The sequence below is a fragment of the Aquarana catesbeiana genome, linkage group LG01 (assembly GCF_042186555.1).
Source record: "Aquarana catesbeiana isolate 2022-GZ linkage group LG01, ASM4218655v1, whole genome shotgun sequence".
NCBI lineage: Eukaryota > Metazoa > Chordata > Amphibia > Anura > Ranidae > Aquarana > Aquarana catesbeiana.
In genome coordinates this window covers 657,626,990-657,649,316 of record NC_133324.1, presented here as the reverse complement: position 1 = coordinate 657,649,316, position 22,327 = coordinate 657,626,990, and the positions used below count along the sequence as shown (strand labels likewise).

Sequence of the window (22,327 nt, the reverse complement as noted above, 5' to 3'; positions counted from 1 at the left end):
CGGCTGGTCGGCAAGCGGTTAAGGAAATGATAACACTACGACGTATAAACGAACCATCAATCCCCATGCAGCAAACAAAATTTAAGTCTTAAACCCTAAGGGCCCTTTCACACTGATATGTTTTTCCTGTGTTATAGCTTGCAAGAAAAATGTTTCCCTTTTAAATCCTAATGGGACCCTTCACACCACTGTGTTACAGGTGCAGTTTGTTATGAAAAGTCCTGCATGCTGCATCTTTGATGCGGTTTTGAAAGCCGCACCAAAAGCTCAGAGTTTTAAGGTGGTGCACATAGCGTGGTGTGAGGAAGTGTGGGAGAAAGTTGTAGGGGAGGTGGCGGAGAGACCCAAGGACCAGGCGACAGGCTCGGAGCCATCAGAACTGTGGAGCTGGAGTCAGGCTGGCTGGGAGAGGAGGCAGGTAAGTGTATCCGTAGACCGGATGGGGCATGTGACAGGCAGACCAGAGAAGCGGCGGGAGCAGAGGGAGGCAGGCTGGCTGGCTGGCTGGGAGAGGAGGCAGGTAAGTGTATCCGTAGACCGGATGGGGCATGTGACAGGCAGACCAGAGAAGCAGCGGGGCAGAGGGAGGCAGGCTGACCGGGGGAAGCTGAATGTGCTGATGAGCCCTGCAGGAGACCGTTTACAGGGGCGGCTGAGCAGGAGGAGCAGAGCGGCATAACAAACAGAAAAGGCGGACTGACTGTGTGTAGTGGGGACGCTGTCTGAGGAGGGTGTACTATGAGTGACCGAGTACTGCTTAAATTAGAGTCCGGAAGCAAGTTTTGGGCCTCATGTACACTGCTGCTGTTAAACCGACGTTTGGAAGCAGTTGGCAGTTGGGCGTTTTTTTTGCAGCTGCCCCTGAACTCTCCCCTCTTATCAGTACATGTACACAGGGTCGTTTCTAGGTAGTTGAGTTTAGAAGCATTTTTTGGAAAGCAAAAAAAATGCGTTCAGGACGGATGTTCAGAGGCATTTGAAACGCCTGTAACAGTTAGTAAACGTGGTAACTCGCATTTAGCCACGTTTCGTCAACAATGTAAACAGACAGATCCCCGTTCTGACAGGAGAGTAGAGAAATATCGTCTGTTCCTAGTGATCAGGAACAGCGATCTCTCTGTACTCCGTCAGTCCACTCCCCCGACAGTTAGAAACCTCCCAGGAAACACATTTAACCCCTTGATCGCCCCCCTAGTGTTAACCCCTTCCCTGCAAGTGTCATTTATACAGTAATCAGTGGCTATTTTTAGCACTGATCACTGTAATAATGTCAGTGGTCCCAAAAAAGTGTCAAAAGTGTTCGATCTGTCCGCCGCAATCCCGCTAAAAATCGCTGATCATCACCATTACTAGTAAAAAAAAAAAAAAAAAATAATTAAAAAAATGCCATAAATCTATCCCCTATTTTGTAGACTCTATAACTTTTGCGCAAACCAATCAATATACGCTTATTGTGGTGCTTGGTTGTTTTTGTTTTGTTTTTTTTTACCAAAAATATGTAGAATACATATTGGCCTAAAACTGACGAAGAAATTTGTTTAATTTTTAGGGGAATATTTATTATAGCAAAAACTGAAAAATATATATATTTTTTTTTTCAAAATTGTCAGCCTTTTTTGTTTATAGCGCAAAAAATAACCTCAGAGGTGATCAAATACCACCAAAAGAAAGCTCTATTTGTGGGGGAAAAAAAAGACACCAATTTTGTTTGTGTACAGCATCGTATAACCGCACAATTTTCAGTTAAAGCGCCGCAGTGACGTATCGCAAAAACTGGCCTGGTCCTTAAAGAGTTAAATCCTTCCGGGGCTGAAATGGTTAAACTGCGTAGGGCAGTGGTTCTCAACTCCAGTCCTCAGGACCCACCAACAGACCAGGTTTGCAAGATAGGTGAAATACATCACAGGTGATATCACTTGCTGCTCAGTGATTGCAGTATTCTAGTCTGCATCTGTCCAAGGTAATACTTAAAATCTGGCCTGTTGGTGGGTCCCGAGGACTGGAGTTGAGAACCACTGGCGTAGGGGGTTCATGTCAGAGCGGTAAGGATGTGGAATTCTCTTCCACAAGCAGTGGTATCAGCAGAGAGCGTCGATAGTTTAAAAAAAACTATTAGATGGGCACCTTAACGATCACAACATACAGGGATTTACAATGTACTGACATAAATACAAGCACACTCTCTCACACAGGTTGAACTGGTATCTTTTTTTCAACCTTACCAACTATGTAACTATAACAAAAAATGCAGCTTCCCAAATGAATGAAAACTGTGGTAAAGACGCGCCGCAATTTGCATTGGTGCATTTTTGAGTCATGTCCATTTTTCACATGTGCAGGCAAGTCAAAAACACAACAGAAATGCATCTGAAACACAGTAAAATGCGTCTTTACCGTGATTTTGCTACAGAGCAGTGTGAAAGGGCCCTAACACCTAAAAGCAACTAAATGCTAATAGTGATGGGGGGGGGGGGGGACCAGAGAAGAGGAAGATCAGGGTTGCTCTGTGCAAAACCATTACACAATGCAGGTAAATAAGACATGTGTGTTTTTAAAGGAAAAAAAAAAGTACTTTTACAGTCACTTTAAATTTCAGGAGCTCACATAAGCCATGGCTTATATTACCTACGGGGTTAAAACCTCTCTCCTTAAAGCGGAGTTCCACCCATTTTAAAAGTCAGCAGCTACAAAAACTGTAGCTGCTGACTTTTAATAATCAGACACTCACCTGTCCCACAGTCCAGAGATGCGGGCGCATGGAGCCCGCGCCGGCATCGTTACTCAATGCTTGCAGCATGGCCCATTGACCTCAATAGGCAATTTTGATAAGCAGTACTGCCTGTTAAAACACTGCAAGCTGAATTTGCCATAGTTGTGGTATGTGTACCACCCCATTTAGGTGGTGTGTTAGGATTAGATCAAAACGCAGATTAACCACTTGTTTTTACTGCCCACGTGAAATGGCCTTTGAACTGGCTATATACTTTACAGCAGGGCTCAAAATTTCAAGTCCTGAGCTACTAGCCAGGCACCTTAAAGCCTTGTTCACACGATCAGATTATTGGACGAATTTTCGTCAGTTTTTTGTCTGGTAACATATTTTAATACAAAATCCCCCTCTGGTTTAAAAAAAAAAAAAAAATATATATATATACCACCCCTAGATATGCTAAGACCAACTCTTTTTATATCCAACAACAGAGTTGAAGTTGCTTGTTTTGCTGCTAGAATACAGTGCCGATTACTGTATGTAACCAATGCTAATCCAGTATAGTACAGCAGCTGTCCTTAATTCTTTGTTTTGCCAGGGTACAATCTTATGAAGGAAGCAGCATAACCCAAATTCTACTTTCTTCCTCGATTTAAAAAAAAAAGTGCAGCAAAAAAAATGAAGTCTTCAAAAGACTTCCCATGCCTCTTAACAAATACCTTGCAGTGTCAGCTTTCCAAAATGTCAACATTTGTAGGTGTTTCTACTGTCCTGGCACTGAAGGACCTAAAAATAGTGAAAGGAAGTCAGGAAATAAAATGTGCAACCTATGCCCCTTAAAAAGCTTGAAAAAGTGTCCTTGCCCCCTATGTGGCTAGGCAGCAAAAAAGTCTAGATATGTTGTATTCCCATACTCCTTCTGCTCCACCTTCTGTGTTTTGAGGTGTAATTGTAAGTACAGTAATACCTTGGATTACGAGCATAATTTGTTCCAAAAGCATGCTTGTAATCCAAAGTACTCGTATATCAATAATGGAAACTCAGATGATTTGTTCCACAACCACTGCTGGTGTATGCAGTACTGTACGTGGCCAGAGGTGCGGGGGCCCTGGTGTATGCAGTACTGTACGTGGCCAGAGGTGCGGGGGCCCTGGTGTATGCAGTACTGTACGTGGCCAGAGGTGCGGGGGCCCAGGTGTATGCAGTTACTGTATGTGGCCAGAGGGGCGGGGACCCTGGTGTATGCAGTACTGTATGTGGCCAGAGGTGCGGGGGCCCTGGTGTATGCAGTTACTGTATGTGGCCAGAGGGGCGGGGGCCCTGGTGTATGCAGTTACTGTATGTGGCCAGAGGTGCGGGGGCCCTGGTGTATGCAGTTACTGTATGTGGCCAGAGGGGCGGGGGCCCTGGTGTATGCAGTTACTGTATGTGGCCAGAGGGGTGTGGGCCCTGGTGTATGCAGTTACTGTATGTGGCCAGAGGGCGGGGGTCCTGGTGTATGCAGTTACTGTATGTGGCCAGAGGGGCGGGGGCCCTGGTGTATGCAGTTACTGTATGTGGCCAGAGGGGCGGGGGCCCTGGTGTATGCAGTTACTGTATGTGGCCAGACGGGCGGGGACCCTGGTGTATGCAGTTACTGTATGTGGCCAGACGGGCGGGGGCCCTGGTGTATGCAGTTACTGTATGTGGCCAGACGTGCGGGGGCCCTGGTGTATGCAGTTACTGTATGTGGCCAGACGTGCGGGGGCCCTGGTGTATGCAGTTACTGTATGTGGCCAGACGTGCGGGGGCCCTGGTGTATGCAGTTACTGTATGTGGCCAGACGTGCGGGGGCGCTGGTTGCTCCCAGTGCTTCTTAGAGACACTCGTGAACTGTTGGCACTTTCGGGTGCTCCGACACACGTTACGCCCACCCCACTCAGCTGGGAGTGTCTCCCAGTTCTCCACGAAGCGCTGGGAGCCACCAGCGCCTCCGGACCTCTGGCCATATACAGTACTGCATACACCAGCCGCTTTACTACATGGATTGTACTGCTCATATATCAAGTCAAAATTAAAAAAAAAAATGTTGCTCTTCTTTCAAAACACTCGTATACTGCGTTACTCGCAAACCGAGGTATTACTGTATTCCCATAGTGTATGTGAGAAATAGCTTTATCATTTACTTTCTTCATTTTACAAAATGATGGGGCAAAAAAAATAGTTCTTCACAATACACACTATGCCTCTTATCAAATACCTTGTGTTGTCAACTTTCCAAAAATGGGTAATTTAGGGGTGTTTGTACGATGGTGTCCATTTTAGAGCCTCACAAAATGTGCTAAGCAAGTCCGTATATGAGAGTTCATAAATTACAAATACATACCATAATTCCTGCTTGACCGGCTGACTTTAGATCAGTGGATGATCAGCCTAAAGTGATTGTAAAGTCTTGTTTAAAAAAAATAAAAAAATAAAATAACAAACATGTTATACTTACCTCCTCTGTGCAGTTGGTTTTGCACAGAACAGCCCAGATCCTTCTCTTCTCAGGTCCCTTTTTGCTGATCCTGGCCCCTTCCTCTTATCGAGTGGGGGCACTGGAGCCGAGTCACAGCTCCGTGTGTCCATGAGCCCTGACCAGCACCAGCCCCTCTCCCCTGATTGGCTGACTGACTTTGACAGCTGCAGGAGCCAGTGGTGCCGCTGCTGTGTCTCAGCCAATCAGGAGGAGTGTCCCAGATGGCTTAGACCTTCGTGGACATCGCCAGAGAGAGATGGGGCTCAGGTAAGTATTAGGGGGTGCTGGGGAGGCTGCTACACACAAAAGGTTTTTTTTATCTTAAAGGGGTTGTGCATTAAGGTGAAAAACCTCCTTTTAGTGTAGCAGCCCCCTGTTTTACTTACCTAAACCCTGTCTTTCCAGCGCCAGGAACGAGCACACCAACTCTCGCTGGTGTCTCGGTCCTGGTTGGATAGATTGATAGCAGCGCAGCCATTGGCTTCTGCTTCTGTCAATCAAATCCAATGACGCAGGGGGAGGGGTCAAGTCCCGCTGTCTTTGTCAATGGACGCAGCAGCAGGACTCGGGAGCACGCCCGCATGAGTGTCCCTAGGGAAGTGCTTCCCCGGGGGGGCACTCGATGCAAGGAGGAGCCAGGACGCCGCTGAGGGACCCCAGAAGAGGAGGATCGGGGCCACTCTGTGCAAAACCCTTGCACAGAGGAGGGAAGTATGACATGTATGTTTAAAAAAAAAAAAACCTTTAGTGTCCCTTTTAATAGGATGCATTAAGATAAAAAACCTTCTGCCTTTACAACCCCTTTTAATTTTCACACAGACTAAACAATATAAGAAATGTAGCAGAAAACATTTTAATCTATATTTTTGAAAAAAGACTATTTATTTGTTGTATTTCTTAAAAGAAAGTAGGGTAAACCGTTCTATTAAAAAATGTGTGTCTTTTTCTCTCTTTTTTTATAGTAAAAAGAATAGACAACCCAGTGGTTATTAAATACAACCACAAGAAAGCCCTATGTGTTTAAATGGTATAAAATGAATTTGGGAACAGAGTTGCATAATGTGTTATAAATGCAAGGCGTTCTCTGATTGGATGAGGTGGAGAGGCAGGGAGGTGAAGTCACAATCTCCATCTCGTCCAATGGGAGAGTGCTTTGCTTTCATTGAGAAAAATGCAAGGCGTTCTGTAAATGGGGCCCGTCCTGAGAAAGTGAGCCCCTGTGGTCACTATGCCACAGGGCAGCAGTCCAGCATGTAACCAAGAAGACGACAGCGATCACTGTAGTAGTGGCAACAGTGGTCCCACAAGTATAACATTGCAATAACATCTCTCCAGCTCTAACATCTCTAGGTTTAAAACATTCAGTCTTTAGTGGTGTACCCAAGGTTCAGTTTTGCAACCCTTTTAAGGCTCCATGCACACTGGATGTTAAAATAACGTTATAAAAACGGCAGTAGCTTTGCAGTGAGTCTTTCAACTTTTTTTTAACGTTTTTGCAATAGCGTTTATTAGTGTTTTTCCATGTTGGCGTTTTTTGTTTGTTTTTTTTTCAATGGATCAAAAACGTTAAACGCAGGTGAGCCACGTATTTGAGCGTTTATCAACGTTTATGAGCCTTTGGCGTTTTTTGTGGTCAGAAAAACGACTCCTGAACGCGATTTTATGGCGTTCAGAAAACAGCCCATAAACTCCACTGCTGATAAACATTCAAAAATGTCCATGTGTGCATGGACACATATGATAACATAGAGGGGAGTTTATGGGCTCTTAAAAAAAACGTCCAAACTCCCAAAAAACATCAGTTTATGAGCTTCAGTGTGCATGGAGCCTTAACCTATTTATTAATGATATAGAATTTGGGATTAACTGTACATTTCTTTGTTTGCAGATGACACCAAGCTATGTAATTGAATAAAGTCCCTATAAGATATGTCTAACGTGCAAGCGGATCTGAATGCACTGTTTGATTTGGGCAACTATGTGGCAAATGAGGCTTAAAGTGGTTATAAAGTCAGAAGTTTTGTTTGCCTTAATGCATTCTCTGCATGTGGCGGTAAGGCATTGAACTATCTGTTCTGGCATGTTAATCTCCACTGCAATCTACCTGTCACCTTCCCATGATCAACGGGTTGCTGACCCATACCTCAGAAAGTTATTGTTTCCCCTGCTGGATCATATTAGGTACGCATAATGCTTAAAGTGTTACTAAACCCAGGACCCTGCATTAACTATATCTGATCTCCCACAGTACACAGAACTTGGAAATGCAATTATATTAGCAAATATAAACAGCTAAATAACTAAATGTTAAATGTTCTCATCAGTAGTATATAGCAGTCTTGTGACTTCTTTCAGTGTCTGGCCGAGCACTGGTTAACGCTTGTAGGAGTTTTCATTCCCCTCTGACTGTCTATAAGACTGCATGCCCCCTGACCCTCTGTCTGGACAGTGCTGATTGGCCCTGTGCTGATCACATGCACCCTGCCAAAAAAAAAAGAAAACTGTCTTACAATACCAAACTGAGCATGTGCAGCGTGATTCCTAGGGCTTTGTGCTATCACCAAATGGATTGGGGACAGTAAGGCCTGGTTCACACCTATGCATTTTTTAGTGTGTTTTCAGTTTTGCAGAAACACAATACAGTCCATTCAACATGGTTTCCTATGGGTCACGTTCACATCTGTGCATTTTATGGAAAGAGCCAGTGACTTTTTTTTCTGGTTTTTGGTTCCATTGAATGGATCAAAAACGTGCATTGCAAAACGCGAAATGCACCTGGAATATGCAAACTGCAGCCTGCATAGGTGTGGACCAGACCCTAAAAGAAGGGGAGGATCAGAGAAGACGGAATCAAACAGCCTTTTTACACGATGCAGAGGATTAACCCCTTAGGTTCCACAGTGAGTATAGTAAGCATGCTTTACTGCATATACAGATTTTAATGTTGTGGGCTAAGTAACACTTTTTAATGTTTTTTTATTTTCTCTGCCATCCTCTGGAGCAACTGTTTAGATTTCCGTATTTGCAAGTTTTCAGTTTACTTATTAATTCATTTGGTTGAAATAATTAGACTTGTGCCTTTTTTTCAATGTGATTAACTATGTTACATCTTTCTAGCAGTGAAATAAGTTCAGATGGTTAACTTCTCTTCTTTCTTTTAGGTGTAATGGGGCGCTTAGATGGAAAAGTCATTGTGTTGTCAGCAGGAGCACAGGGTATTGGAAAGGCTGCTGCCATTGTAAGTCTGAATATCCTAATGTGTTTCTGCAGCTTTGCTCTCCTCTGGTTTATCTATTTTTACATGCATGTATTTAAAGTGTACTTGTGTTCAAAATATATAAAATAAAAAACCTATTCAGATCAGCTCTTCAGTACATGCAAATGTCCACATGTCTCTTGTAAAACACCGCAAATACAGAAAAATACATGCCAGAAACTCAGTCAAAGCCCAACTTCCTGTAATAGACTAATGACATTGCCACTGTTGAACTGGAGGAAAAGAAACCACAAGCAACTGGTACAGGAGGAGGACGAGTGCTGACAATGTTAAACGAGGGGAAGTTGTGTAAATGAGAAGCTGTCTAGCAAAGAACTGATAACATGGCTTAGGGTTTACATTTAGCAGTGGCAGTGTTGTCAGCCCACTGCAGGAAGTTACGATCTGCCTGCATTTCAGGCAGGATCATCGGGTATTTTTCCAGCATTTGCAGGCATTTTAAAAAGACATAACATGAGGAAATCTCACGTATTGGAGAACTGTGCTGAATATGTTGTTTTAGACTTTACTCATACATGGACTTTAACCTTTTTGTGACCAGGGCAAATTTAGCAGCTTCCTCATGCATTGCTAAATCTCACATTAACCACTGTCACTATTTTGCTAACCAAAATCCTTTTTTACATTTTTTAGGGTCACATAAGACTTTTAATAGGTAAAAAGTTGTGGTTTTTTTTTTTTGGTTGTTGTTTTTTTTTTTTTTATTCCTTTATAAAATTAGGTCACATAACATGAAAAAGAGTTCCAACTGCAAACATTTAGATGTCAGATTTACAGCATGTCCGATAGTACACCATCAAACATAAGCAGCATGATGACTTGAGAAAACATTGAATAAACGAAAAGAAATCATATTTTAATGCAAACAGATAGGTACAACGTTTTAATTCCCATATTTTTGTTAATATTAGCTGGCAAAAGGGTCAAGATATATTAAAAAAAAAAAAAGTTTTAGTCAGTTTGTATGTATAATATATTTTGTAAAATGTAATAGGTATTCAAATATTTGCAGTCATTTTTTTTTATCCTATTTATCCTGAGTACAGGGAGCACTAATATGTGTAGGTTTTAATACATATGGCAGCGCTGTATGGTGAGTAAGCAAGTCATAGTGTGAAATGCATCAGAATTGCGTTCCTCCTGGCCAACCGAGAATTAAATTAAATCAGAAAATAAAATGTGTATATTCTACACCCAGGAACACTATAGAAAGTGACATCCACTCGTTAGCCCTGGTCATGCTCCTTAGCATCTATTGACAGGGCCAAAGTTGGTTGAACACTCACCTGTAGTTTCTTCTCTCTTCTTACCACATTACTGTTTGTATTGTTTGCCAGCAGATAAGAAGTTTTCTTCTCAATTCTAATGCCAAGCATTAGGCTTTATTAATTGCATGTTTTGAGACCTATCAGATTTTCAGGCGGACCTGATCGGAAGGTGCATGCATTCCTATGGAGAGGCAATGTAACCAGACTTGTGTCCTTGTACTCCCGCCTACCGCTAGGTCCGATCTAGGCCCCCCCCCCAAAAAAATAGAAGGGGATCCATCCACTTCCGTTTAGGCAGATCGAAACAGAAGGTAGTCAGGTGTAAAGGAACAGCGTAATCCGTTTACTTCTGGCAACCCATAGAGCAGAGCAGGCTCTGTCTGTGTTCACTCTGCAGAAACTGAGCAGACACGGAACACAATCCGCCCCGTGTGAAAGGAGCCTAAGGCCGCATGCGCACACTGGATGTTTTGCTAATCTTTCCTAGATACCTTTTTTCCTGGCAGCAGGGTTTTGGCAGAAAAACCGCATCAATCACTTGGGCGTTAATTCATTTCATTGGCCAGAATAATAATTTATTTTGGCCACTGAAATAAATTAACACTCAAGCGCTAAGCGTGCCTAGTGTTAACACACGTTTAGATTCTGCCAAAACGGCGCTGCTCCTGAATGCACTGGCTGTGGGGGGGTTCTGCCTCTAGGTGCTGTTGCCTCTAAACTCTTCTAAACGTTTGTGTGTGCATGGACACATAGGCTAACATGCAGAGGCATTTACATAAAAAAAAGGCCAGATGATCCCAACAGCCACATTAAAAACCTCCAGCGTGCATGAGGCCTAACGGTGAAAAGAAACACAGTGCATAGAAAATTATGATTACTGTATCCTAATGTCTTGAAATTTAAAGTTGTTTAGAAAATATGAAGCAAATATGTGATAACTGCATGAATTCACTTATTTATTTTCTTTTTGTTTTAAGGCATTTGCTAAAGAAGGAGCCAAGGTGATTGCAACTGATATCAATGGAGAGAAGTTGAAGGAGCTGGAATCATACAAAGGTTACTTTCAGTTCATGTTTTAGAGCCCATTAACGCCAGCCTGGTCCGCTGAGGTACATTACACGCATGTGTCTTGCATTAGGGTAGCCCATTTATTGGGGCTTTATATTGAGCTGGCTATTGCACTACAAAGGACCAAAAATTGCACCATTTATAGCAGTGCACCAAAACACGCATTAGTACATTGGCACATATTGCACTGTGCTGCAACACACATCCACTGACAAGGTGCAATCACCAACACACGTAATGCGTGTGGCACAATGGGATGGTGTGAATGGGCCCATAAAATTCCTAACTAAAAATGACAGAAAATTATAACCATGTTACTAAAGAAGAAATGACACTTTGCTACAATGTAAAGTAGTGAGTGTACAGCTTGTATAACAGTGTAAATTCGCTGTCCCCTCAAAATAACTCAACACATGTCTAAACCACTAGCAACAAAAGTGAGTACACCCCTAAGTGAAAATGTCTCAATTGGGCCCAAAGTGTCAATATTTTGTGTGGCCGCCATTATTTTCCAGCACTGCCTTACCCTCTTGGGCATGGAGTTCACCAGGGCTTCACTGGTCCATGTTGGCATTCATGGTTCCCTCAATAAACTGTAGCTCCCCAGTGCCGGCAGCACTCATGCAGCCCAGACCATGACACTCCCACCACCATGCTTGACTGTAGGCAAGACACACTTGTCTTTGTACTCCTCACCTGGTTGCCGCCATACACGCTTGACACCATCTGAACCAAATAAGTTTATCTTGGTCTAAAGATTCTCCAAAGATGGACATACTCTGGACTAGGTGGGAGGCTGATATCCCTGCCCTAGATAGGGAATCTTGTGAGGAAAGCTTTGCGGAAAGTTTTAGACTGGTGATATCCTCTAGAGATAAACTAATACAAACCAAGTTCTTCCATAGGATATACCTTACGCCTCAGAGACTGCATAGAATATACCCGGAGAGGTCCCCGGATTGCCCCCGTTGTAAGTCTCCTGACAGCTCCTACATACATATGTTTTGGTCCTGCCCCAGACTATCCCTATACTGGTCTGCAATCATGGAAGGCATTAACGCTCGTCTACAACTTGAGATACCTATGACGCCTGAATTAGCTTTGTTAGGCATACATGATGATGGCTAGAGACCTAGATATACCAAGCTGTTAGTTTCGCTGTTGCTCTTCTATGCCAAGAGGGAGATTTTATTAAAATGGAATTCTCGTAGATCTCCCACGGTGAGGGCGTGGGAAAACTCAGTCAATGCTGTCTTACCTATGTACAAACTGACATATATAAGTAGAGGATGCCCTCAGAAGTATACGAGAGTATGGCAGCCTTGGACTGATCCTGGATGAGGTCTCCTTTGATATGACCTAACACCTTCCTGTCTGCTGTGCACTGTATTGTGTTCTTTGCTGCCCCCCCCCCCCCCTTCCCCCACCTTATCCTGTTACTCCCCTTCTTCCTCCACCCCCTCCCCCCATTCCCCCCCCCCCCCACACTTTCTCTCCCCCCTTATTATTGCTGTCATGAACCAGTTAATCTAACTATATGCTATGCACCTGCTCCTTCTATATGACATGTATGTATCACTATGAGACCACTATATTGTTCTGAATTATCCTGTATTGTATACCATCTTTTCTTCAATAAAGACCAACCTTGTTGTTAAAAGAGAAAGTTTATCTTGGTCTCATCAGACCACAGGCTATGGTTCCAGTAATCCATGTCTTTAGTCTGCTTGCCTTCAGCAAACTGTTTACGGGCTTTCTTGTGCATCATCTTTAGAAGAAGCTTCCTTCTGGGGCGACAGCCATGCAAACCAATTTGATGCAGTGTGTGATGTATGGTCTGAGCACTGAGAGGCTGACCCCCCCACCCCTTCAACCTCTGCAGCAATGCTGGCAGCTCTCATATGTCTATTTCCCAAAGACAACCTCTGGATATGACACTGAGCACATGCACTCTTCTCCAACGTCTTTGGTCAACTATGGCGAGGCCTGTTCTGAGTGGAACCTGTCCTGTTAAACCGCTGTATGGTCTTGGCCACCGTGCTGCAGCTGTTTCAGGGTCTTGGCAATCTTATAGCCTAGGCCATCTTTTTTGTAGAGCAACAGTTTTTTTTTTTTCAGATCCTCAGAAAGTTCTTTGCCATGAGGTGCCATGTTGAACTTCCAGTGACCAGTATGAGAGAGTGAGAGCGATAACGTCAAATTTGACACACCTGCTCCCCATTCACACCTGAGACCTTGTAACACTAACAAGTCACATGACAACGGGGAGGGAAAATTGCTAATTGGGCCCAATTTGGACATATTCACTTAGGGGTGCACCCACTTTTGTTGCCAACGGTTTAGACATTAATGGCTGTGTGTTTAGTTATTTTGAGGGGACAGCAAATTTACACTGTTATACAAGCTGTACACTCACTACTGTACATTGTAGAAAAGTGTCATTTATTCAGTGTTGTCGCATGAAAAGATATAACATTTTTCCAAAAATGTGAGGGGTGTACTCACTTTTGTGAGATTGTGTGTGTGTGTGTGTGTGTGTGTGTGTGTGTATATATATATATATATATATACATTTTTGTACACACTCTCATACGCAGCCTTGAAATTTTCCACATTTTGTCATGTTACAACCAAAAACGTAAATGTATTTTATGTGATAGACCAACACAAATTGACACATAATTGTGAAGTGGAAGGTAAATGATAAATGGTTTTCAAAATGTTTTACAAATAAATATCTGAAAAGTGTGGCGTGCATTTATATTCAGCCCCGCTGAGTTTGTAGAACCACTTTTCGCTGCAATTACAGCTATAAGTATTTTTGGGGATGTCTCTACCAGCTTTGCACATCTAGAGAGAGAGTGATATTTTGCCCATTCTTTGCAAAATAGCTCAAGCTCTGTCAGATTGTATGGAGAGCTTCTGTGAACAGCAATTTTCAAGTCTTGCCACAGATTCTCAATTGGATTTAGGTCTGGACTTTGACTGGGCTATTCTAACACATGAATATGCTTTGATTTAAACCATTCCATTGTAGCTCTGGCTGTATGTTTAGGGTCGTTGTCATACTGGAAGGTGAACCTCCGTCCCAGTCTCAAGTCTTTTGCAGACTCTAACAGGTTTTCTTCTAAGATTGCCCTGTATTTGGCTCCATCCATTTTCCCATCAACTCTGACCAGCTTTCCTGTCCCTGCTGAAGAAAAGCATCCCCACAACATGATGCTGCCACCACCATGTTTCACAGTGGGGATGGTGTGTTTAGGGTTATGTGTAGTGTTAGTTTTCCGCCACACATAGCGCTTTGCTTTTAGGCCAAAAATTTCAATTTTGATCTCATCTAACCAGAGCACCTTCTTCCACGTTTGCTGTGTCCCCCACATGGCTTCTCGCAAACTGCATAACGGGACAACTTATGGCTTTCATTCAACAATGGCTTTCTTCTTGCCACTCTTCCATAAAGGCCAGATTTGTGGAGTACATGACTAATAGTTGTCCTGTGGACAAATTCTCCCACCTAAGCCGTGGATCTCTGCAGCTTCTCCAGAGCTACCATGGGCCTCTTGGCTGCCTTTCTGATGAATACTCACCTTGCCCGGGCCTGTCAGTTTAGGTGGATGGCCAGGTCTTGGTAGGTTTGCAGTTCTGCCATATTATTTCCATTTTCGGATGATGGATTGAAAAGTGCTCCGTGAGATGTTCAAAGCTTGAAATATTTTTTTGTAACCTATTCCTGCTTTAAACTTCTCCACAAACTTATCCCTGACCTGTCTGGTGTGTTCCTTGGCCTTCATGATGTGGTTTGTTCACTAAGGTTCTCTAACAAACCTCTGAGGGCTTCACAGAACGGCTGTATTTATATTGAGATTAAATTACACACAGCTGGACTCTATTCACTAATTAGGTGACTTCTGAAGGCAATTGGTTCCACTAGATTTTAGTTAGGGGTATCAGAGTAAAGGGGGCTGAATACAAATGCACGCCACACTTTTCAGATATTTATTTGTAAAACATTTTGAAAACCATTTATTATTTCCCTTCCACTTCACAATTAGGTGCCACTTTGTGTCTATCACATAAAATCCCAATAAAAGACATTTACGTTTTTTGTTGTAACATGACAAAATGTGGAAAATTTCAAGGGGTATGAATACATTTTCAAGGCACTGTATATCTACATTTACTGTATATGTAGAAGTTAACAACACAAGTGTAACATACCTTCCACCTTACTGTAGGATCAAGGCAATAAACAAACTCGCATCTGTTTAGTGGTAGAGACTAAAAAAACTATAATTAAGAACTTGCATAAATTACAATTAAAGTGTGGTTTATTAAGCAGAGAGAACTGCTCTCAGGTAATAATGGTAAACAAATAGAATCAATGAATGTATAGGTAAAACGATGTTCAGTAACACATGTGCACTCTACACGTGTCTAAAGGATTTGCAGTTTCTTAGTGGTTTGCGAGTGCACTCATAGAAATGATAGAAGGTGGGGTACCCCTTTAAATGGCAACAACAAACTGGGTCTTGGGGCAGTTACAGTTGTAGGACCGTCTTTTGGTCCTGAATCTTCACCGACTAACGTTGGAGCTCGTTGGCATGCTTTAAGGTGGTCATTGAGGCCTTCAGGCAGTGTTAGAACTATAAGATGGCTGGTTGGGTAGCTCCTAACAGCTTTGTCTTTAGTGTCGGTAGCAAGTAGTGGCCGCAAGGCCCTCTCACCAGACCCAGCGATACAGCAATAATGATACTTCCAGGTGTACGTGTGCTCATTCTGGGTTGCCCGGGCGACTCTGCTGAGTAGCGCCCTGATCTTTGTTTTGGTAGTGGCTCTGTTCCTTTCTTCACCTGTGCTGCTTTCCCTCTGGTGGCGCAGTCCTCTCTCCTTGAAGTCCTGGGTTTCACCAGATGGCACGTTCTCTCTCCACACTTTCTTTAGTGCTGGGCAGAAACGTGTCTCCCCCTCTCCCTCCCTCATAACTCTCCCCTCCCTTGTCCCTTTCCCGGGCTCCTCGTTTCTTCCTCCCCTTGTTATGCTGGGGGCTGTAGTTTGCCCCCCCTGTAAAATCCAATGGGCCGTCTGTCTTCCGGGACTACATGTCCCAAGATCCCCTCTCTCTCTTGCTAATTAGTTTCTTGTTGCAGCCATAGGGAAGGGGACAGAGCGGGTGGCGATCCTGTTAAGTGCCGCTCTGTTTACCTGTATAGCAGTGGGAGGAGGGGGGGGGGGGCGCTCACAGCTGTACTGGTCCTTTTTATCTCCCGCGCTGCTGACAGGAGCAAGGGTGGGCCAACAGGAGGATGGAGACACGGACAGCCACTCAGTTTCCTCTTTCAGGGGCGCTTGTGTACATTCTGCCCACGGAATGTGCGGGAGGGGAAGGTCAGGCTCGGCAGCACCTGCTACATACAGTGGGGACGGTAAGTATTCGGACCCCCTTAAATTTTTCACTCTGTTATATTGCAGCCATTTGCTAAAATCATTTAAGTTAATTTTTTTTTCCTCATTAATGTACACACAGCACCCCATATTGACAGGAAAACACAGAATTGTTGACATTTTTGCAGATTTATTAAAAAAGAAAAACTGAAATATCACATAGTCCTAAGTATTCAGACCCTTTACTCAGTATTTAGTAGAAGCACCCTTTTGATCTAATACAGCCATGAGTCTTTTTGGGAAAGATGCAACAAGTTTTTCACACCTGGATTTGGGGATCCTCTGCCATTCCTCCTTGCAGATCCTCTCCAGTTCTGTCAGGTTGGATGGTAAACGTTGGTGGACAGCCATTTTTAGGTCTCTCCAGAGATGCTCAATTGGGTTTAAGTCAGGGCTCTGGCTGGGCCATTCAAGAACAGTCACTGAGTTGTTGTGAAGCCACTCCTTCATTATTTTAGCTGTGTGCTTAGGGTCATTGTCTTGTTGGAAGGTAAATCTTCGGCCCAGTCTGAGGTCCTGAGCTCTCTGGAGAAGGTTTTTGTCCAGGATATCCCTGTGCTTGACTGCATTCATCTTTCCCTCGATTGCAACCAGTCGTCCTGTCCCTGCAGCTGAAAAACACCCCCACAGCATGATGCTGCCACCACCATGCTTTACTGTTGGGCCTGTATTGGACAGGTGATGAGCAGTGCCTGGTTTTCTCCACACATACTGCTTAGAATTAAGGCCAAAAAGTTCTATCTTGGTCTCATCAGACCAGAGAATCTTATTTCTCACCATCTTGGAGTCCTTCAGGTGTTTTTTTTTTTTTTTTTTTTAGCAAACCCTATGCGGGCTTTCATATGTTTTGCACCGAGGAGAGGCTTCCGTCGGGCCACTCTGCCATAAAGCTCCGACTGGTGGAGGGCTGCAGTGATGGTTGACTTTCTACAACTTTCTCCCATCTCCTGACTGCATCTCTGGAGCTCAGCCACAGTGATCTTTGGGTTCTTCTTTACCTCTCTCACCAAGGCTCTTCTCCCCCGATAGCTCAGTTTGGCCGGACGGCCAGCTCTAGGAAGGGTTCTGGTCATCCCAAACATCTTCCATTTAAGGATTATGGAGGCCACTGTGCTCTTAGGAACCTTAAGTGCAGCAGAAATTTTTTTTGTAACCTTGGCCAGATCTGTGCCTTGCCACAATTGTTCCTTTTGACCTCATGATTCTCATTTGCTCTGACATGCACTGTGAGCTGTAAGGTCTTTTATAGACAGGTGTGTGGCTTTCCTAATCAAGTCCAATCAGTATAATCAAACACAGCTGGACTCAAGAAATGGACTGTTAAATATGAGTGTCACAGCAAAGGGTCTGAATACTTAGGACCGTGTGATATTTCAGTTTTTCTTTTTTAATAAATCTGCAAAAATGTCAACAATTCTGTGTTTTTCTGTCAATATGGGGTGCTGTGTGTACATTAATGAGGAAAAAAAATGAACTTAAATGATTTTAGCAAATGGCTGCAATATAACCAAGAGTGAAAAATTTAAATGGGGTCTAAATACTTTCCGTCCCCACTGTATATACAGTGCCAGGACAAGGTCATCTAGAGCCCAGGAAGAACATGCCAAAACCCCTCCCCCCGAAAAAAAAAAATCAAACACAATTCTGCATGCTTACCCCCTAAGCATACATCCCACTTCCTCCCAGTACTAACCCACCCCACTGCCGAAATCCCCACCCCAGCACAAATCTCCCCCCAGCTTAAATTCTTTCTCTACGCATATGCCCCTAGCACAAATTCCCCCACTCCAAAAAAGGAAAAAAAATATATAAATCTTCCCCCCTCCTAGCACAAATCCTCTACCCCTCAAATTTGCCCTCCTAGCACTAATCCCTCCCCTTCCCCAACCATATTACCTTTTCTAGTTACCCCCTCTCCTAGCACAGATCCTCTTCAACATGACTTTATTTGATTAGTTTGATGTTTTTCTTTAGGTATAGAGACACGAGTGCTGGATGTGACTAAAAAGGACCAAATTGAAAAACTGTCTAAGGAAATTGATAGAATTGATGTTCTTTTTAATGTAGCTGGGTAAGTAACAATTTTCAGTTAATAATGAGCCTTTGTTGTGTTATGGCAGGTGTCAGTGTTATCACTACCTTCTTTACTGTAACCAAAATCTTTCTATGCCACCCTGCTAAAAATGTTTTATATGAAAACAGCAATATTTTTCCTACTTCCTTACTGCTGAAGTTGCTTCATTGTTTTTATAGTGCTGTCTGATTTTGTACTTTTTGTCTCTGAACTTTATAAAAGCAAGAGTATGATCAACCTGTGTCCCTCAATGGTCTCCAAGAAAATGATTTTACACTAAGTACAAAAATCCTATTTTCTTTCTCTTGCATTGAGAGAGACAGGAAGTTTTTAACCTTTTAGGATGTCCAAAAACAGACCAACTGAGGGGTGGGCAGCACACCAAACAATCATTAACAGGCATAAGGATAACACAGCAGACAAACAGGGGACTGCTTGCAGCTGAAAAAGCCATGTGATGGACCTTACATCTGACATCAGATAAGGCTGAAACATCCACCTGGTAGAACATGTGAACAGAAGACCAGGTGGCGGCCTTAAGCCCCGTACATATGGACCAAATGTCAGGCGGCATCAAGCCCCGTACACATAGACCAAATGTCAGGCGGCATCGGCCGGTTCAATAGAATCCGGCCGACATTTGGGCTGTGTGTGCTGCAGCCAGGCCAACAGAAGCTAGCCGTTCGACAGTACCCAGGAATCCTCCCCAGCCCTACAGTTTGCCATCCATCATGAGTTGTTTTTTTTTTTTCAAAAGAGCTGGATTCCTGAGCACTTAAGCTAAGGACAACCTTGTCCTCGGTGACAGATGAATCAGTCCAAATGATATGCCATTTCCAGTAATGATTTCTGAAGTTTTCAATTTCATCTGAACCGCTGTGACATCTAGACAGCTAAAGGCACTTTATCCAACGAGTCCCTGAACAGGAATCCTCTAAATATCACATAATGGAGACACCACACAAGCACAACCGGTATAATACTGTAACCAGCACCTTGGTGAATACCACAGATGCAGATGAGAGGCCTGAGGGCAGGGTTAGGAAGTTGTGTACAACATGGTCCACAAAGGAATTATTACCTTGTACATGTTTAATGCTATTTGTAATTATTTTTTTTTTATGTTTTAATTTTTTTTTACATTTTTGAGGTTTAACAGATATTGAAAGTCACTGACAGAAACAAGAATTGTATAATAAATTGGAAACAAAACATTACAAATGTTTAAAGACACAAAGTTGCTCCAAGATATGTTATTGTTCATTACATCAGATATTCACTGAGGGAGTAGATTTATTGTTTTAAAAAAGGAACGAGTGCTATTTGTATTTTTAATGTTCAGTGATGCCCTCTACTCTACTAGAGGTGACATTTTTGTTTGTTTTATATTTTTATTACGGTGCATGACTATTTAAAAAATATCTGGGTGTCACAAAGCCCCGGTGCTCCTCAACATTTCCCTTTTCCTTCGTGGACCATGTTGTACACAAATTGGGACTGACACCCACCATTGGTTATTGTTGGCTGTAAATGGGCTATTGACCTATTTATGAAGTTGTGGTGTAAGGGCCCCATCACAAAGCTTAAGAATCGCTGATGTGCTGGAAAGATGGGGACATGAAGATAAGCATCCTTGATGTCCATAGAATTCAGAAAGTCTCCCCGGTGAAAGGAGGCCATGACAGATTTGGTGGATTCCATGCAGAATTTCTAGACCCAAATGAAGGCATTCAGAGCTTAAAGATCCTAGATGGGGTGATTGTCCCTTTTGGGTCTGGGAAACGGTGAACAGGTTGTGAATAAAACCCCTGAAACTGTTCTGACACAGGAACTGGGGAATGACATCCTGATCTTGAACACCCAAGAGAGCTCAATGATGATCTACTAATCTGCAGTGATTCAGAAATGTTTGAGGTGAGAAACTAAGAAAGGGGGCAGGGAATAATAGGGGGTCTCAAGTGTGGAGGTAAAGGGAGTGGGGAAACAAAAAGACATTTCAGTTGTATGTGGGACCAGGACTTGACAAATTTTGCTTTGAATCTAGGAGCCAGCTAAAAAAGTTAGGGGCCAGTTTTCTTTTTTTTTTTTTCTTTCTTTTTCCCCAAAGATCGCTGTCCTGTGTACAGAGCACTGTGTGTTTATACACACAGTGCTGTGATTAGCTACAGCTGATCAGCAGGTCTCAGCCATAAATCATTGGCTGGGACCTGCTGATAAAATCCCGCTGTAGCCAGTGTCGGCGTGGAACAGCACCCGCTTGTGCGCCCCTAACCCGGAACAGGCTGGATGATGTACATGTACGTTATCCAGCCTGTTCATGCCACCCGCCCGCAGTAAATGTACCGCGGGCAGGCGGGAAGCAGTTAGTATAATTATAAGGGGGAAAATTTTTCGTTTTTTTTGAGGTGTGGGAACACGCCTAATATAAGCAAACCCCCCTAAACCTTCCTTAGAGACCACAAGAAAATGGCCAATAAGGTAGGAGGAGGAGGGACTTGACAGGAGATTCCCTCTGATTGGCGTGCGTCGCAGCCAATCGTTTTGCAACTTCTGCACTTCTGACATGCTATGCTCACGCCTGGAGCAAACAGTGAATGGGCTGACAAAAGCCTGGGCACCAGGACGCAATTTCTAGTCGCAATTGCGACCTGGCGCCTGGAACTTGTCGAGACCTGTGTGGGACACATGGGAAATGAGACAAGAAGCTTCCAACAAACTGTCACAATTAAAGTTTAATGCTACAGCTATCTATTCCACCTGTTCAGTAAGCAGGGGATCAACCGCAGCTATGGTTAGATTTCTTTTAAAGTGGTTGTAAACCCTGATATATATACCCAGTGAACAGCCTCAGCTGATACACAGAGATGAAACCATCCTCCTACATAGGTTTTTCTTGTTTATCTGCAGTCTTCTCTTCCCTTCACCCCTTCAAATAGGCAGATCATGTTAATTCTTTATTTATCTGCCAAGAGCACAGAAGAGGGGCGGAGAGGCTGCAGTTTTAAATGACCCAGGGCTGGAGGCAGCGCTAGTAGAGGCAACAGGCTGAACCTCTAGTTTCAGAGTATTGCGCATTCCTTTAATATGGGAGTAATAGCAGTAGACTGCCACTCCTCAGGGGAAGCTGCTCACAGCAAAGCACTGGAGCAACTCAGAATCAGACAAAGTCTCTGTAGCCTATGGCACAGAAGTTGCTAAAGCTGCTGGCAAATCAAATATATAATCTGCAGGAGAGAGGGCAAAGGAACGTGCTTATGGTCTCTGATCAAAGCCAGCAAATCGCTGGGTGATTTGGACCATAAAGTCTTGTGTGACTGTGCTAAAGACCTCAGCTGAAAGGGCAGTGCACCCAGCCATTCCCAACTGAGCTAAAGAGGACTCCAAGGAAGATCAGAGTGTAACATGATTCCAAGCTGCATATGTCGGCACCATCAAGTAGGCATGTTGCAAATAGCCCCAGAACCATTTGCAGAAAGTGATCTAAGGGCACCTGGTACATTGGGACTGTTCTCCAATCTACTCCCCTCCCACTCCCTTTCTACCCCACCTGATCTACAATTAAACATATTACAACCATATGGCAGTAAGGCCACATAGAGGTTTAGGGTAATAAGCAAGGCCTCAGTCACTCAAGGAACCAAGACAGCTGGTTGCAGGCAAGGGAAAGATGGCCAGAGGTGACTAAAATAGCTGTAGGTGGGCAGAAGAAATGGAAGTTTTAAATTCCCTGTGGTTCTTTGCAAGCAGGAGCAGCAGCAAGGACATGCCTACTCAATGCTGTATGGCAGAAAAGAGATAGCGGACAACACTGCATCCAGAGGATGAAGTCAGTGCTCTATCCCACAGTGTAAACTCTATATGCAGCAAACTCAGCAGGAACAAGCAATAAAAGCACCTGCTGACCTATGAAAATAAGGAAGCTTCCAGGGTTTCACCCAACCAGCAAGCGCTGAGGCTATATCAGTGGTTCTGAACTTGGAAAGCTGAC

The 22,327-nt window shown here is 43.6% G+C and overlaps 1 protein-coding gene across 4 annotated transcripts in view; it reads left to right on the top strand.

Moving 5' to 3' along the window:
- Window positions 1-22,327, top strand: part of BDH2 (3-hydroxybutyrate dehydrogenase 2) — a 61,670-nt gene that overhangs the window by 4,597 nt on the left and 34,746 nt on the right. For 3 of the 4 annotated variants that reach the window (XM_073601757.1, XM_073601742.1, XM_073601749.1), the window contains exons 2-4: window positions 8,372-8,448; window positions 10,733-10,811; window positions 18,240-18,336. In XM_073601757.1, the coding sequence (XP_073457858.1) occupies window positions 8,377-8,448; window positions 10,733-10,811; window positions 18,240-18,336 (248 nt within the window). In that variant the 5' untranslated portion in view covers window positions 8,372-8,376. Of the gene's footprint in view, window positions 1-7,098; window positions 7,392-8,371; window positions 8,449-10,732; window positions 10,812-18,239; window positions 18,337-22,327 lie in introns of all 4 variants that reach the window. The other variant, XM_073601733.1, reaches the window with a different exon arrangement.